This window comes from Ictidomys tridecemlineatus, chromosome 4, assembly GCF_052094955.1.
Source record: "Ictidomys tridecemlineatus isolate mIctTri1 chromosome 4, mIctTri1.hap1, whole genome shotgun sequence".
Classification (NCBI taxonomy): Eukaryota; Metazoa; Chordata; class Mammalia; order Rodentia; family Sciuridae; genus Ictidomys; species Ictidomys tridecemlineatus.
This window is the reverse complement of record NC_135480.1, coordinates 54763709-54782089: the sequence shown is the minus strand read 5'-3', so window position 1 is coordinate 54782089 and position 18381 is coordinate 54763709. Positions and strand designations below refer to the sequence as shown.

At 38.7% G+C, this 18381-nt stretch overlaps 1 protein-coding gene across 1 annotated transcript; it reads right to left on the bottom strand.

Moving 5' to 3' along the window:
• Window positions 1-241: 241 nt before the first annotated feature.
• Ovch2 (ovochymase 2) lies at window positions 242-16389 on the bottom strand. The gene is made up of 16 exons (XM_005341084.2): window positions 16302-16389; window positions 14107-14216; window positions 12088-12179; window positions 10769-10941; window positions 10314-10409; window positions 9909-10060; window positions 9273-9462; window positions 8151-8174; window positions 6640-6730; window positions 6391-6515; window positions 5536-5676; window positions 5048-5178; window positions 3363-3456; window positions 2755-2886; window positions 1449-1529; window positions 242-309 (listed from the first exon to the last, which is right to left on the bottom strand). The coding sequence occupies exons 1-16, from the start codon at window positions 16387-16389 to the stop codon at window positions 242-244; spliced, it is 1788 nt and encodes a 595-aa protein (XP_005341141.2).
• Between the last annotated feature and the right edge of the window lie 1992 nt (window positions 16390-18381).

Here is an 18381-nt window from a genome sequence, read left to right as displayed (position 1 = left end):
AGTCAGAACAGGAGTTGGCACATAATTGAGTCATCCCCACCAAATGAGTCAGTTAAGAAGGGAGGTTTTATTCTTGGACTGGAAATATTTCAGTGTTGCTTTGAACAGAAGGGACAATGACCCTTTTGATATGTCAACTTGGTTGGATCTGAACCTGTAGTTATTCAGTTGAACACTAGGTGTTGCTGTGAAGGAAGTTTGCAGCTATCATCCCTAATCCATTGCCTTTAGGTAAGGAAAATCATCCTGGACAATCTGTGTGGGTTGGCGTATTGAGTTGGAAGGTCTTAAAAGCAGGGCTGAGGCTTCCTGAAAAAAGAGAAGAGATACTGCCTACGGAGAACAACTTCAGTTCCTGCTGTGGATTCAATACTGTTGACATTTTCCCTTTCTGTCTGCCTGCCTTAAGGATGTTCTTGCTTGGTCAGCTCTTATAAATCATGCAAGCAAATTCTGAAGCACTCATTTGCTAGAGCTGCTATAATAAAGTACCACAAACTAGGTGGCTTGGAACAACAAGAATTTATTGTCTCGCAGTTGTAGAGGTCCAAGATCAATGAGCTGGCAGGTTTGTTCTTTCGGAGATCTGTGATGGAGGTTCAATGGACCTTTCTTGCTTCTGGTGGTTCACTGGCAACTCTCGGTGTTCTTTGGTATTATGATTTGGGCATAAGGTGTCCCCCCAAAATTTCTGTGTTAATGCATGAATATTCAGAGATTACTGGAAGCTTTAACCTGGTCAGTTCACGCTAGTTTGAATGGACTGACTGGGTGGTAACTTTAGAGGAGGTGGGTCACTGGAGGTATACTCTGGAAGAGTGCATCCTCACTCTGGGCCCTATCTCTCTCCCCCTTTCTCTACTTTCTGACTCCATGAGGTGAGCCATTTTTGTCCACGGTGTCCCTCCACCATGATATCCCACCTCACTTTGGATCTAGAGCAATAGACTCAGCCATCTATGGATTGAGAAATTCTGAAACCAGAGCCCCAAATAGACTTTCCCTCCTCTAAGTGGTTCTTGTTAGGAATTTTGGTGATAGCATTGCAAAGCTGACTAAAACACTTGGCTTATAAATGATATGTCACTGGATTTCTGCCTTCTTCTTCATATCATGTTATTCTTTTTTATGTGTGTCTCTCTACATCCAAATTTCCCCTATTAAGACTAGCATTCATATAGAATTAGGGACTAAGCTAATGACCTTATTTTAACTCAGTTAATCTCTGTAAAGACCCTATATCCAAGTAAAGTCACATTCTAGGGTACTGGAGGATTCCAACACAATTTGGAAGGAAAACATATTCAACCCATCACATCTGCTTCTCTGACTGAACCCTGGATAATATGTTCCATATATATGTATATGTGTGTATATACATATGTGTGTGTATTTGTGTGTATACACACGCATACACATTAAGTAGTTACAGTCCCCAAACAGCTTACCAGAAGCATTAATTTCTTCAGATGGCACATTCCATGTCTCCAGAAACACTGGTTCATCCTCTAATACCGAGGTGTTTAAATCTGGATATAAACATAACATAATTGCTTAATTCACACAAAGAAAACCAGGGTTGGTTTTCTTTGTGTGAATTAAGTCATCAGAAAATGACTTATAAATCATCAGAAAATGACTTATGAGATAATGTTAGAATTTTGGGACACCTCAGTTAGAAGGACTCTGTGAGTATTTTAACTGAGAAGTGGAATATTGTAACTATAACCTGGCTTTTCTCTTCCAACAGTAGTTTCTTATCAAGAAGGAACAACTTGGGAAGCAGATAATTGCTTCGTGGGATCTCCCATATGGAAGAGGGATCATGGTGAAGACTGGGAAAAAAGATATGTAGTCTCCAGGGCCTGGGATTGGTGATTATATTTCATGTTCTGTTTTTTTTTTTGTTATATGAGCCCTTGCTTATAGCCAAGTGTATCTTATCTGATTTAATCTCCACTCCATTCTTTCCTAGACATGATTATTCTCCCATTGTAAGATTGAAAATGACATTGAGATGATTCTTTCTTAAAAACCACACATCTAGTAAGGATAGGCCAAGATTCAGACACACCATATTTCTTTCTTATTTATAGATTCCATATATGTGAATTCACCTACTCACTAAAATGTGTTCATAACCTCAAAAGCATTATTCATGGTGCTTTCACAAACATCTAACTTTCAGGTTTTCGGCTGACGTAAAATAAGGCAATTCCCTGCCTTCTTGTTTCAGCTCTCATCCTATAAACAAATGTCCTTTTTGTGGTCTATTGAGTACCACATTAGTGGGTGTGCTTTTTGTTGGTGACTTCAGTTTAGTGTGTCTTCCAAGCATAGTGCTGAAGTGCCCTCTAGTGTCGCTAAGTGCAAGAAGACTGCAATGTACCTCAGAATGTGTTAGAAAAGCTTTGTTCAGATATGAGTTATAGTGCTATTTGCTCTGAATTTAGTGCTAATGAATCATTAATGCATATGAAATAATGTGTCTTTAAGCAGAGACACTTAAAACAAAGTTATGTATTGATGGGTTGATAAAAAATGTACAGTGCCCCTAGGAAAATAACTTTGTATTTTCTTAGGAGCTATGGCTCAGTATCCACTTATTCAGTGTTCACGGTGACTTTATAGGATCTAATTACCACAAATTATGAAAATCAATTGGATCCATGTTGGACTCTAAAGGCTTCCCTTTATTACCACTCTATGAGGATTAGAATTAGACACTGAGGATCGTTGCCTCCCTCTTCTTACCTGCTATAGGAATGAAGGAGACTGCAGCCTGGAAGCCTCTGGAGGTGCCATTTTCATCTGATTGGAAGTTGATGAGCATGACACTGGAGGAGCTCAGCACGGGGGGAGGGACATCATAGCCACACAGCCGAGCTGGTTGAAGACCCATCCAAAGCATCAACCAGTGCCAGGCAAATAAACATGACACGGATAGGAGAAAAAAAAAATGTGTCCTCCAGTTAATGTTTGAGAAGTAAGCTTTTCAGGTAAATATCACACTTCATTTTCAAAATAAAAAGGCAGCTTGCTTTTTAAAAAATTCTTTTAACCCCATTGATATTTCAATTCTGTTTCGTCTGCCACACTCCCACTAAAACGCTGCCAAGAGTTGGTTCCAGCTACAGGGCTTATTTTGATGGGACTTTCCCCATCTGGCTCTTCCTTCATTGTGGGCCTTTTGAATTTTCTATTCAAGTGGTTCTTTGGTCCTGTCTCTCTCCTTCTGCCCCTGAAAAAGGAGTGGTGGTACAGGGGAATTAAGGAAAACTGAGCTATATCCTTCATCTCAATCATCTCAAGACTGGGTCTAATTGCAAACCAGGGAAGCTGAGCCTTTGAGGAACACAAACCTATTTCCTTCTTCCTTTCAACGTCACTGTGCACTGTCACATAGTCAGAAGTGCAGTCTCCACTTTCTTCTATTTCCAGACTCTGAAATGACAGCTGAGAAGACTGAAGGTTATTCTCAGAGTAAACAATGCAGATGAATGACCTTATTTTGATTAAGCAAAGAAATCTGGATTTGCTCAACTTGCTCTGGAGGAAGACATTAGAAGAGTAGAATTTTCCGGTTTTCAACTAAATTCCCTCTTCTTACTCCTCCTAGAAATATTCTTTGTGAATAAATTTTTTATTGTGAATAAACTTTTTCATTGTGAATAAATTTTTTCCCTTAATTCTGCTGAAATTTTTGCCTTAACTCTATTTTGGATTTCAGAAAACATTAGAAAAAGAAGATCTATACTCATCTCACTCATTTGTAAAACTTATGTGATCTTGTTTCTGCTCCTAATTTCTGACTTATTTTAGTACTTCAGACACTGCCACGCCCAACTTTTTTCAACTTTTTAATTGTCCAATCCAATTATTCTGCCTTATTGAGGGGTGTGGTGGTGTCTGAATAGTTCATCCTTAATTCTCATTCTCTTTAAACTCTATGTGGTAAGCCCAAAACTATTTGCCACATCTTTTTGTTTATTTGTTTTATTTTGTGTTTTAAGTGAGAAGATCCATTCTCTGGAGTGACTTCATCAATTCAGTTTTACTCCTGCATCTCAGATCTCTTTCCTGTTCAAATATGGTCATGCACAGCATAACAATGTTTTGGTCAACAATGGAACACATATGGGACAGTGGTCTCATAAGATTATACATCTTGTGACCTTGGAGCTGTCTTGGTTGTGTGAAGACACTCTGTAACAGTCACACAATAATAAAACACCTAATGACCATCCAATTCTCAAGACGTGAACTACTGTTAGGAAATATACTCCCATACTGGAGAACTTTGAGGTCTTGTCTGCCCTTACTCCTTCATATACCCCTTGCTTTTAATTATTATTTTAAAAGAAATACTTATAAATAAATCCTAAGTCCAATCTCATCCTGACTGTAGCCTGACCTTCAGCTACCTAGTGACATCTCTCTGCAGATGGTCCATTAGTGTTTAATGGGAAAACAAACCAATGAATGGCCAGTATCACTCATAGGCAAATGTGGAATAAACACCATATCCTGGTATTAAAGGGTCTCAACCTCACCTGCTACCAGCCCCCACCCCAAGTACACTTGTGATTCTTTGAATCTAGTCATCCCCTGTGTCTGTTCTGCATTGTTTCTTCTTTGCTCTATCTCCTCTACTTAGAAGGCTTAATGATTTTGGACTAATTGTTATTGACATCTATTTGCCATTACATACACAGTGTTTTGTCAGAGGTTGAATTGTAAGGAAGAAATGCTTGTTTCTAGAAGGAACTAGAGACTGATAAAGTCACCAGCATACAAAGGTTAAGACAACACCACTTTGGGGGGCGGGGGTTGGTTTTGTTTTTAACAAAAACTAAAGAGTGCAAGTGCTATCTAGTGGTAAAAGTGGATAGTTGCAGGGGAAAATAAGCTGGCTCATTATTCAAGTGTTTAATTAAAACTTGAATATAGCCGCGGATAACTCAGATAAAAACCTCTGCTGCATGGTGCTTCTGATAGCTGTTCTGTGGATATGCCATGGCTAAGGAAGAGTAACCCAAGTCAATACCTTAATTATGTGATGTTTGGGGGCTTGAAAAATCCAGTTACAGTTGGCCATGTTATTGTAGTCTTCAGGATAGTGAAGACTCTGTATGATGCCTTCTTTAAAAAGGATAGTTAAGGAATTGCAACCTGAATCTGAAATACATAAAGAAATTCTAAACAAATGGAAGCACCTAAGGAAGAGGAATTCTCATTGTTCCCTCCCATCTCTCACAGGTGATGCGTGAACTGAATCTTTAGACAGAGCCAACAAGAAGGAAGAGGGATGTGCATAGATCTTATAGAATTCTTCGGGTCTTCTCAGCTTACTTGGGTAGGTGATAAATACAAATCATCAAGGCTGTGGAAGGAGAGACTGCACCCTGCTCTCAAGCTGGCCAGTTGGTCCCCTCCACTATGAAACTAGTGGGCCTTGCCAGGGGGCTAATGCCTATGATGCCCAAACTTTTTCAAAGGGTCTGGAGGGCTTGTGATAAGTATAAATGGTTTTACCAGGAAAGTAGTTTGGGGTAACAGCTTTATAGGTGAGATTAAACCCAGTGGCATAATCTGTGGCATCAGAAATGAACTTCAGCTTTATAGAATTGGAACCAACAAGAACAGACGAAGGGAGGATTTCTCCACAGAGTTTTCCTGCAAGATGAGAAAGAAGATTCTTGGCTTAGAATCTAGAAAACATCACCCTTTAAATGACTTAAAGAGAACTGAATTTTCCATGATATTTCAGGATTGTCTAAAACAGGGTGTCTCAATCTCAGCACTATTGGGTGTTTTATGTCTTTTTTTGTTGTTGTTTTTTGGTGTCTTATGTAGCACTCTGGCTTCCACCAGTAAAACACCCTCCAGTTGTGACAACCTAACATCTTTCTAGTAATACTCTCTACAGTTGTAACATCCAAAAAAGTCTCTAAGACATAGCCGAATATTTCCTGAGGGGCTAAACCGTGTCCAGTTTAGAACCACAGAGACACCACTCCATTCCTGTTTCTTATGTAACTGTTGTCTCCTTTTCATTGTTTTCTGTCATCATCTGTCTGCTTAGTTTGATAATTCAGGTAAAGATCCTTTTCATGCCTGGGAAAGCAGCTTTCTGCTTGGGAGACCCTGCAATATGCCTAGATGTTACTCCCAGTTTAATAAGAGCAAGTGAAAATGATGCAGAAGTGAAATGCCCTGTGACCCTGCAGTCTCAGGTTCAGTTCCTCTGTACTCCTCCTGATCTGAGTCTCAAACTGGGAGACCAGAAGTGTGGCATCTACAGATGACTCCATGCCAAACTTATTGTAACCAGGCCTCTCTAAGCCACTTATTACTGATTTCCACTGGTCAGAGTGAAAATCCACTCACCAAAGAGTCTGTCTTCCAAAGAATACATTGCCAGGTGATTGTGGTGACAAGCCTCTGCATCCATGCGGGAAAAACTCAGCAACACATGCATTCCCTCTGGTGCCAACAGGGTCCATACACACTGTCTGCAGACAGACACATGGAGAGGATGTTATTTCTAGATAGAAAGTGACAATTGCTGTCCAGTTAATGGGTGTAGCCAGACTGGAGGTGGGAGTCTGGGGAAGGGTGACAGAAGGGGCTACTCACTGCTCACTGTCATAATACACGTGGAGACTTTCTGGGAAGTGCAGCTCCCCATCAGACCCGCTGACTAGACCATCCTTTTCACTGCATGATGCTGGGAGGGAAAGTCACGGAATCAGGGTCAATGTTGTTGGCTGGCCATGATAGCCCCTCCTTCCAGAAGCGGAGGACACTGGAGCCTCCTGGTATTCTTTATGTACTCTTTCACTCTTTATGAAATATTTTCCTGTCCTGCCTTCTGAGATGCCATATTCATTTTTGTTCCTTTTAGATCCTGCTTAGCCTTAGGATTCTGGATTTGTTTTTCTCCTTAATTCTTTCCTCTGACCCCATTCTGTGGATACAGATATTTCCCAGGTTCTATCCCAGCATTCATCTTCTCTCTATATTTCAGACCTCTGACCAGTCTCAGTCATACCCTCAGTTTTGATGATTATCTCTGCTTTTCTGAACTTCAGACAGATTTCACAATGGTCTCCTGGCTATCACCCTGAAACTCAACGTGCTGCTGATGGAATCTCTCTGGGTCAGCAAATCTGCATCCACTTCTGACTTTATGACTTTCTGTATCCTTAGTCTCTTATGCTCAAAACTATCAAAGAATCAAGTTTGTTTCTTTCCTCTTCCTTGCTACTGCTCAACAAAATGACTATAAAGTCCATTCTTTTATCCGGAAAGTCTAGTTCTAATCTATTTATCTAATTAATCAAATTCTTATTGCTCAATAAAGTCCCAAATTTTTGGCTGATGTTTCAAGTTTTCATAACTCGCTATCAAGTTATCTTTCTATTCTTTTCTCTCATGAAACCCCATTACACATCCTTCATTTCAACTGTTTTGGCTGACTTACTGGTCTCTTACATCCTGCATTCTCTTACCTCCATCTCTCAATATCCATCCTTGGATAAGAATGATTCCTTCAACTAGATTTTCAGCTAGAAGCAGCCTCTGAGCTCTGAGGATGCTATTTTCCATATGGCATTTTGTAGGTAGTTTTATGGGCTCAAAGAACAAGTGAAGATCTGAGCTAAAGAGGCCTTAAAGACCATCTAGTCCAACCTCTATTCTTTATAGATGAAGTAACTGAGGTCCAGAGATAGGAAAGAGCTTTCCCAAAATCACTAGATGAATTAATTGCAGAGCTACAATGTGATACAGGGATACAATGTGATATAAGGAAGGACACTTTCAGGGAGGTGTGTGGAGCTTATTTACCACATCTGTACCACCTCTTTTCTTTCCTGAGTCTCTGATTCAAAGCTAGAGTTTGTCAAATGTTTGCTGAATTAGATGGAGCACTGAATAGACAAGAAAAGAAACAGGAGGAAATCCAGGGCTCCTGTGGGCATGTGATTGTCCAAACTAGCAGGGCTGCAGGTGTGCTTGGTAGTTTTATACCTAGCAAACATGAAAACTCTTGCTGAGGGTAACTTTTGATTATAGAGGAAACTGATATTCAGAAATGCTAAATGTTAATTCATGCTCCTGGTGGAGCAGGCTACAGGAATACCCACCTCTGGAGCTCTTTCTTTGATGTCCTGGGAAAGAAAAAGAAAAACACAACTCAAAGCTTAGGTATCACAAACAATATTTCAAAAAGTTGGCTCAAATGTGCAGAGAATTTTTAGTCAATATACTACTATGAAAATCTACTCTTGTGGAAAGAACAGAAAGGATAAATGACAAAGTATGAAAGGGGTCTTGATATAAAAAAGGAGATGATTTTACTTGGTTTATTGAGTAGCCTAATTAAGAAACAGACAGTAATTAACCAGTGATTAACATGACATTTACACAGAACATAAAGAGGTGATTGTACATAAAAATGAAAGCTAGAGATGGAAATAACTTTCCTACAAGCACAAAAAAGTTTCTAGAATATCTACAACCTGAATTTAATGCTCAGGTACCTGATGCTGTGCCATATGCTCCACAACAAGTCGTTTTCTACTGAACTAATTTGAATGAACTGTTTCAGGAAAGGATGGAAGGCCCTTTAAGGCTGTTAGAAACCAGGTTAAAAAAAAAAAAGACTAAGCTGAGTTTGGAGATATAAATGAGGCTACAATTCAGCCCCTGGGGTATGCATTCGCTGGCCTTTTCTGACTTACTGAACTTGGTTCTGTGCCAGGGCTTCTCAACCTTTGCACTACTAACATCTGGGATGAGATTATTCTTTGTGGGACGCCATACTGTGCACTGATAGTATACTTAACAGCATCCATGGCCCCTACCCAGTAGGTGCCACTGCCTCCTCTCTAGTTGTAACAACACAAATATCCCCCTAAATAGTTTCATGGGTGGCAAAATTACTACTGTTTTATGCTATAGCTAGCTGAATCTTGCTGGAACAACTGAGAAATAAGTGGAGAAAACATATCTTCAAGTTGAAACTGTTTCAATTAAAGGCAAACTTGACAAAATAAAAGATGTATGAATTCATATATCATTGAACATTTTCTACTGTATCACATACCATATTCAGCTCTTGTTTTTGACAACAAATTTCATAATCTTTATGCACCAATTGAGAACAGAAGTAGACCTCTTCACTCTGGTCCTGACTTGGCTAGACAGCTGATGATCTGCCCTAGCAGAAAACACCGACTTTTAACCTCGCATAATGGCTTTATTACCAGTTTGGATGTGTTCACGGATCCAGGGAAGCACTTTACTAAGATCTGTGAAGATCCCAGGGGACCCTTGCTCATCTTTCTGCCCATTGTTTCTCCAGCTTCGACCACAGCCCAAACCCCAGGAAGTCACGCCAGCCAGAGTCCAGGTTCCTTTCTTATTTCGGCACATGAGTGAGCCACCTGAATCTCCCTGAAGAAGAAAGAAGCTTCTTTTACCATCATTGTCAGTGCTGATGCCCTACAGCGCTCACTCTTTATCCACAAGATACTTAATAATTGACCTCAGCTCTTGATCAACGGGAGAACAGAAGACAAGTAAAATTCCAAACATCTACAAACTCCAAATAAGAAAGCTCCATCCATCCTGCAGGGATGAATCCTGAGCTTATTCTTGGCACTATATCTATTATTTGGTCTTTTTGAAAAAATCAGATAACCTCCTCTGAACACCCCTGCTCAAAACAGATTGTTTAAACTTTCACTTTATTTTGACTTTATCTTTCCTTTTTACTTCTGGCTCTTCTTTCCAGATTCCAGGTTCAGCTGGAACTAGCCTTCCTGAAGCCCCTCACCTGCTAAAAAAGCCGAGGAGAGATCTGCCTGGGTGGAGCCTGTCAGCCCGCCACTGCCACTCACCTTACATGCATCCCTCCCTCCATCAGGGGAGCCTGTGCATAGAAAGGTCTTCCCATTAAATGGATTCTTTAGGGTTAACAGAGCTGCCACACACTCTTTCTTGGACAAAATAGGCAGGTTCACCTCCTGCAGGACTTGTGAGAGGATGCCATCTGTAACACAGGACAGGAGCCTCAGCAAGGCGCACTGACCCTTTCTGAGTTGAAGATGCCCTATTCACCTCATCAACTGGATTCAGGTTTGTGTCCTTTGGAAAAACCTAAATTTCTAAGTACAATGTTACATTTTTTATCTTTCAAAAGGTTGACATAACTGTTTTAAAAAAGTAGATTAAAATTCTATTTTCTGATTGCCCACCAGAAAGTTCAAGCCTCTGATTAAGAAAAATGGCACAGGTATTCTTACCTTCAGTCAAGCGGCCCCAGCCTGCAGTTGTACAAATAAATCCAGCCTCAAATCTCTCCCCTGGTTCTGGAAGACACACAGGTCCCACCGACTGGCCTAAAAGAAACATCAAAGCAGTGCTCATCTCATTCACAGAGGACAGGATGCCATTAGCCATTCAACAATTTGCATCTAGGTGCAAAGACCTTGGTGAGAGTTGTAATATCTTCCTGGAACCTACTGGGGTTACTTATCAGATAGAGATCCTCTCCTCTCTTGACTCCACATAATTCTATATCCAGAACTACAAGCAGAGAGAGTTTCAGGTAGAGAACCTTCCAGCCTAAATCTCTATCTCAAAACACATGATTTAGAACAGCTGGGTACATGCTATATAATATGAACTGCAGGGAATTATGAGTCAAAGGTCATGGGAACAGGGGGCATGCAAATCAGGGTGAACCTCAAATGTTTACCAAATTGGAAGGTCCCAGCCATCCTCAAAATGGCAATATCATAGTCCATTGGTTTCTTGATGGTGAATCGTGGGTGTACAATGATGGTTTCAATGGTGAGGGTTTGCTCTCCTGGCTCTTCCTGGCTCAAGTCATGTTCTCCAGCAGTAACGTTCAAAGTTGATGCAAAGTTTCTATGAAGAGGGAGCAGTAAAATGGTGGATTTCAATGAAACTCACAGTACAGCCGCTGACAAATTTGTCTCTTTAAAATTATATAGATAATGTGGGTGGTGGGGTTGCTGAGAAAATGAGAATGATTCCAATGCTATTAGAAAGAACATGCAGAGATCCCCAGTTTCAGAGCAGAATTAGTAAAGAGTGGCTTCATATGGAGCAATGATATGATAAACTTAACATTTATTATCTCTAGATAATCAGTTCTGATTATCTAGAGATGCATATACATTGTAATTCAGGCTTCTAAAGTCTAGAGGATCATAGTCAGCTATCCTGGGATATTTTTCCAAACTTAATACCAATGAAATCCTTTGAGAATGATTTGGGATTCCCACTAAATATGCTGCTTCAACGTCAAAGACATGCAGAGTGTATATTATGAAGAATAGCATAATAACTCTAATGTCACAGAGAGCACACACACTCAAGGATTTAGAACTAATTACAACAAGGGAAAATTGGGATCTTCTCCTTACCTTCCTTATATCTGTGATTTAAAGACCTTATACGACATGGAAAAGACCCCATCTTCCTGGGTAATTAGAAAGGAGTTTGGTAGGATTGTTGAGATGGATGAAGAGCTTTGGCTTACCATTTTTTTTGGAATCCTTCATCTTAAGATTGATACTTTTATACAAAATTAGAAAGGGCATCATTTTCTCTTGGTATATGCCTCTGAATTTTGACTATATTACGTACCTAATCTAACATACAACATCTCACTAGCCTACTGTCTGCCACATTGTGGAGAAATTATCAGTTGACTATTCTTTCAGTCTATTAGCTCTCTGGTGATAGGGATTGTGTCTCAATTTTTGTATGTTGGCACTCCCTGGTGTCTAGCTGGGCATCCAAATAAATTTTGCAGACTTAAATGAAAGAGGACAAAAATGGAGACAGGATCTTGATTACAATTTAGTATTTTACCTCTGTGAAGAATGTGTATTTTCAACCTAGTTGAGTAGCATCTGACAATGTCACCAAGCCCCATTTGTGTTATAGCATCAGAGTTTCCCCCATATTTTAAGAGTCATCACTGAAGATTCCAAGGGAGAGGAAGGGGGTGATCTGATTTTCTTCCTTGAGTGAGTCCATCCCTACCTGTTTGCCACACAGTGAGCAGCTGTGATCACCCACTGTGGAGAGATGATGGTTCCTCCACAGATATGCTTCTGCCTTTGTTTCAGAGACACCTGAATAGTAAAGACCTTAAATGGGTACAAGTTCATGCTCAAGGATTCCCCAAATCTGACAACTGAGCATATTCTAAAATATAGACCCAGATACTCACTCATAATTTCTTTAGTTCTTGGCGGTCACAACATCTTTGTTTGTATGCGGTACTGAGGATTGAACCCGGGCCGCACGCATGCCAGGCGAGCGCGCTACCGCTTGAGCCACATCCCTAACCCTCACTCATAATTTCTTAAGGGGTAAAATGCATACACTACAGCTCAGAAAGAAGGGTAGTGCTGGAACCAGAACATTCACAGCCTTGGTCTAGATAAGATGTAGTTATTTTTAAATGATTGGCTGTAAGAGTTTTAGTAGAGATGGTAGTTAGAAATATTAGTATTTATTTCTTTATTTGGATAACACTGTTGACCCAGTTCTGTGGCTCTGACAGTATGAACATTACCTAAGAACGAAGAAAAATAAGTAGAAAATATAGCTGAGTATGGCTGTTTTGGGAAAAAGGCAAGTTGTAGACTTGGAAGCCTTTCAACACATGCTCCAGTTATCCAAGCCTCTTAGAGAAATAGTTTGAACCTATAATTTTCTCATACTTTTAATAAACTCTTTGACCCTTTTATCTTTTTCAAAGTCATTCTGATTCTACCTCTCGAGCATACTTTTTATCTTTGGTTTATCCTATTCATAATATTTTATTTGATTCTAAAATGACTTTAATGTACAATTAAATACTTTTAATGATAATATTTACATTTTTGGAATTAGAACATAGCAATTTATTAGAATTGTCCACTTTTGACCAAAATTATTTAATGAGAAATCAAAGGAAAAGTAATACAGAGGGGGCAGTGGTAGAACTCAGGCATGCTTAGCATTTGTGAGGCCCTGGGTTTGATCCTCAGCATGAGAGAGAGGGAAAGAGGAAGACGAAGAGGGAGAGAAGGAGGGAAGGAGGGAGGGAGAGAGAGGGAGAGAGGAAAAGGGGGGAGAAAGAGAAAGAGAGAAACAGAGTGAAGAGGCCAAGAATAGAACAAAGAGCAAGTAAGTAAAAGTCAATGAATTACTGTTAATAGGAACTGAACATGGACTTCTAAACTGTCTAGAAAAATACCTGATCAAGTAACTAACTGATCAGTCTAATTACTCTATCAAGTATTTAAACAGTTAATCAAATGACAATTATTCAGTTAATCAGTCAACCTCCCGAACACAAACTTAATCAACCAACCATTAACATTTGTTCATTGACCTAAAAGTTATGACTTATCCATGAGAAGTAAAAATTAAGAAGGATTGCTTTAAATGGAAATTTAAGAAGCAAGAAGATAACATTCCCTCAAGGGTAAGGAAAATCTCAAGAGTTTCAAAGACAATAGATGCAAACCCTGGGGCTGGTGCAGAAGCACAAATCCATTTTCATGTCATAGAAGGATCAGGAAATTAAACTGAGGTAGAATTCCTAGGACATTAGATACTAAGGAGGCAGTATTCTTGACTGCTCTGTGAGAGGTCCTATTATATACGTGAGAACCTTACACCCCAAGCACAAAGTGGATTCTCTGGTCTTTAACTATAACAAGTCAAATATATTTTAAAATATACTCGTTCAATCAAAAATTGTTTTTTAAATAGTAAATTCATTTTTTTAGCTTCTTGAAGTGGTATTTTTGTCTTAAGGGTTGAAAGTTATGGATTGCATTACTGTTAATAGTTTGTGACTCAAGTCAACAGCGCGTATAATTGTTCTGAACAAACTTTTTCTGGAACTCAATTGTACATCATGAGGAACTTGGATTTTTGTATGCACTCATAAGATTGTTAGTGAAGGACTAGACAGGATGGAGCACTGAAGACTCAATTATTGAGGAGATCCATCCCTGAGACATCTCACAACTCACATACCAGAGAATATTTCTTGAGACTCACCTGCCAGGGGTAAGAACCCTTTTTCACTTGGCTTCCCCCAACAATGCGACTGAAAATGTTAAAATAATTCTGAGGCCCTATCTTAGCCAGATTCTTCCCACATTCAGTACCTGGGGAAAAAATAAGACAAGCATTGAGTGACTAAATAGTTTCTAATACTGAGAAACATAGGAAAGCCTTCTGAGCATGAAAAATCAGCAAGACAGGGAGTAGAAAGATTACAAAGTGATTCTAAGTTAGTTGTTGGGATTTGCTTTAATTTTCAGTAAATTGCTCAGTTTGTGTCAATGTAGGACAAGTATATCATAAAGGGATATACTTTCCTGAAGTATGGGTTAAGGCCTCAGGAGGAGGTCTCCAGTGGGTTATTAGGAATGCAGACCTCTTTTGATTCTGAGCTCTCTAGCCCCTGAGAGGTTTCTCACAGCACTCTGTATTCTCTTCTATGATATCTATCATGCACCATTATGGCTATTTCTGTGTCTTTCAACACAACTGTATGGTGGGATCCTCAAATATAGGAACATAAGTCTTAGAAATACTGACATCCACAACATCTACCACAATTCTTAAAGAATAAAGTTGCTCAATTAATTGTCGGTGATAACATCCTCTGCTTTCATTGCAGTTGTGTGCATATTTCTCTGTTCCACTCATGAGACTGAGTCTGAGACTGCAGTCTGTGGTGCCAGTCACACAGTCATATATTAACAAATGCTACTGGATTTATTTCTCTGCTGGGATGGAAAGGACTGTGGAGTGAAGACAGTGTCCTGATTCACATACCAGAGTTTAGAATAGAAGGTTGCCAGGTAATAAGACAAATCTTTCCTCTTTGTGGAAAAGACTTTATCCCTTAAAAAATTTGCATTCATTTGCACTCCGTGGGCTTTTTTGACTTCTCAAATAAAAAATAGGTTAGATTAAAGATACTGACCTCTACCAGGTAATTCAGAGATGGCATGTCACATGTATGTCTTTCCACACGATTTTAGGAGGATTTATAAAATCTTGTCTCATAATCTACCCACTCCTTTGCCTAAATAAATCCTCTCATTTACTTCTGAGCTTGGAAATCATCTCAAGTGAGGAGTCGTCCTTGATTTCTTAAAACTGGGTTAAGGGTCTCTCCCCTGGGTTGTGTAGCAATCCTTCTCCCCCAGCCCATCACTTAATCGTTTTTACCATGCTATACTTGTATAGTTTGCTCCATCACCAGACCATGAACTATTTGAGGAAAAGACCTACATCTTATTCATCTCTGTATTTCTTAGGTTTAGCACAATTCTGAGCATTAAATTCCCTGGAAATTAAGTGAGTCATCAAAATGTTTTTTCTTTAGAACATATCTCTAATAACACAGATATTTAGACAAATATGCTAAAATATAAAAACCTCTTTCATAGGACTCCCTGTTTAATCTTCATTCCATGCCTAAGGATCAAGCATTGTTATCTTCACATTTCAGATGAAAAAATAAAAGAATAAAAGAGATGCTCACCTAAATGATAGCAGTGCATGAATATAATGCTCAATTTTTTTTTTATTCTGAAGCCAATGGGAGTACGATGTTGGATCAACATCTTATTTTCTTACTGCTTCAGCTGAATGAGTCATAAATAATTTAGATACAAAATTTATTGTTTCCCTGAACTCACTGAAGCAAAGACAGACATTTATTATTTCCTGAACTCACTGAGGCAAAGACAGAAAACATGGTGGTTCTTTGGGCTGGCACAACTCTGACCACAAAGAAGCCTGCCAAGAACTATTTTCAGATTATGATAATCACAAGGAAAAGACTATTTCCAATATATCACAGTGAACATGCTTCATATTTCCTAGCAATATAATTTTCCAAAAGATTACAAATGCTTCTAGACCTATGCTTATGTGCAGAGTTTGCTCTATGAAAGATGGTAGTATGAAACATGTCCAAATAAATAAATAAATAACCCCAGTTCACTTAGTACACCTAAGTGAAACAAACTTAGTTGCATTCCTTAAGCATTTCACCCTATTTCACATGCCGATTGTAGGAGCAAAATTAAAAATTTATTGAAGAAATAATCAGATCTCTAAAACATATTTGCTTGTTCAATTTTTTCAAAATAATATGGAGTGCAGTTGTGATGCCCATTCTCAGTAAAGGTTCCTTCAGACAAAGGTAGTTATAGAGCTTATTTGGAACTTACCTTTGGGAAGAGGAAGATTTGCAGATGTGCCTTGTTCCAAACAGACCATTCCTAGTAGCAAAATCATCTTGTTCCAGCTTACAGGCATTTTGAAACTCAAATGCCCCTGAAATTTTAAAGACACTAAGGAGAACAAAAGTAGAAATTCTTGGGAGACCAGAAATAAGCCAATTTAAAACAGGTTCATTCATTAACTAAGGCTTGAGGCATTCAACCATGCCCATATGATGTTTCTCAATGTGGTTTCTTGCAAAATGTAGAGAATCAACCACAAAAGCAGAGTCTTCATCTAGACTTATGTGTTCATTACACCTACATCAGTTAGTTGCTTCCCCTAGAAATGTTTCTGACTAACAAAGTGTCTGGCGTCTAAGGTCTTCATTTGCAACATTACTTACTCCTTTGTATAGGTTACTGTTGTCCAAAAGAGGATTGAATACCAAAATTGTCCTTGTTTGCAAGAGTAGACTTCCATACCTGTTTGCAAACAAGCATCAGAATGTACTAAAACATTTTATTTAAATTTTGTTTCCCAAATGTAACTAGATGGCTATGATTGCCATGTGTTAGAGAAGGAGAGGAGAGAAAAGAGACTTGGGTAGTATACTCAGGAATTCATGCTACTAGACAGTTGTTTTGGATACTGTCCATCAGGATATTTGTGAATCTACATTCTCCCACCATTTTTTTTTGTATTTCTAGAAGATAAACACTAAATATTCACATTTACTACTAGTAGGTGTGTAGGCACAGGAAAGTAGCTATGTTTATAAGTCTTCCTCTTTCCTGGCTACGATTTTGACACATCACTATTGTGTAAGAAATGAATAAGAATTGATCAATGCCAACAATAACCACATAAGGATATGAGATTTTTATGTCAACTTTTTTAGAAATTGCCTTCTCAAAATAGCAATTGTCAGACTAAAAGTCCATAACTTTCTTGTAGCAACATTTCCAACTTGAAAAAAACAAATCTAAATAAAGAAAATAATGTAAGTACAAAATAAACACTTTAAACCTAAAATTTATGAGTGCTGCATATTTAGGAAAAACAGAAAGAAGGAAAATCAAATCCCTCGTTGTGGCATCATCCTTAACTTATGCTTCTTAATTCTGAAATAAAAAATTTGCGACTGTTAATTTGGGGGTTATATCAATCCTAAGAGGTATGTAATCAATCAATGCCTAAGCCATAATCAAAATTCAATCTTTCTTTGACAAATGCTTTTAAAGATTCTATTAGATTTCATCAATCACTTTTCAGAGTAACTTCAAAAGGAATATGGCTCTTTGGACTCCAAAATTCACTATATCTTGTCTAAACTGTGTACTATGTCTCTCATTTCCAAATAATTTCTGCCCTTTTAGAATCTATTTTTTATCAGCAATCTCATTATTTTTTATTATCCATAAGGCACTTTCTTATTGCCCTTAATTATTTTATAATTCAATTTGTAATCTTTATCTTTCATTTGCCTTCAGTTTCAAGTGTATCATCTTTTGTTGCAGCAAGGAATAAACCAGGTGGACTCAGCAACTCCACTTAGGGATTGGATTAAATGACCTCTTGAGAACTATGATCTCCGGTTCCTGCTCCAGGTCTATGATAAGAAAAGATGTGTTAAGTAAATGAACTCATAGCAATGCTGGAAAATCAGAAAGTGGAGGGAAAATTTTAGTATTCCCAAATTATGAATTATTTTAGAAAGATAAAAAACAGATGGAGTCCAATAGATGGAAGAACCACAGCCTTACATGTCTGTTAAGAAAAAAATGCTGACAAAGTTTCAGAGTAATAGAACTTCAGAGGTAGCAGCAAAAGGAGCAGGAAAAAGGTTCAGAATATTACCCAGGGTCAATGTTTGGGTGGACCAGTAGATTTTAGACATATGAATTCTTCCCACTCCAACTCACTCCAAATAAGAATCACTTACAATGTTTTCCCTGAGAAGGATGTGTGAGGGAGTATGTGGACCTAAGAGGCAAGGCACATCTCCAGGTGGATGGTCACATCAAGAAAGAATGAGGAGAGGTTCAGAAATCCAGCTCCTGAACTTCAGGATAATACATCCTGTTT

Bases quoted from the DNA above. Each gene is read 5' to 3' on its own strand.
- Ovch2 (XM_005341084.2), bottom strand. From the start codon at position 16,389: ATGCCTGTAAGCTGGAACAAGATGATTTTGCTACTAGGAATGGTCTGT. The intron at 5,677-6,390 runs GTGAGTGGATTT...CTCATCTTGCAG, and splicing joins TTTGGAAGACAGACTCTTTG to GAAAACTCTGTGGAGAAATC. The intron at 1,530-2,754 runs GTAAGAAGAGGG...GTTTATATCCAG, and splicing joins CTCCTTCATTCCTATAGCAG to ATTTAAACACCTCGGTATTA.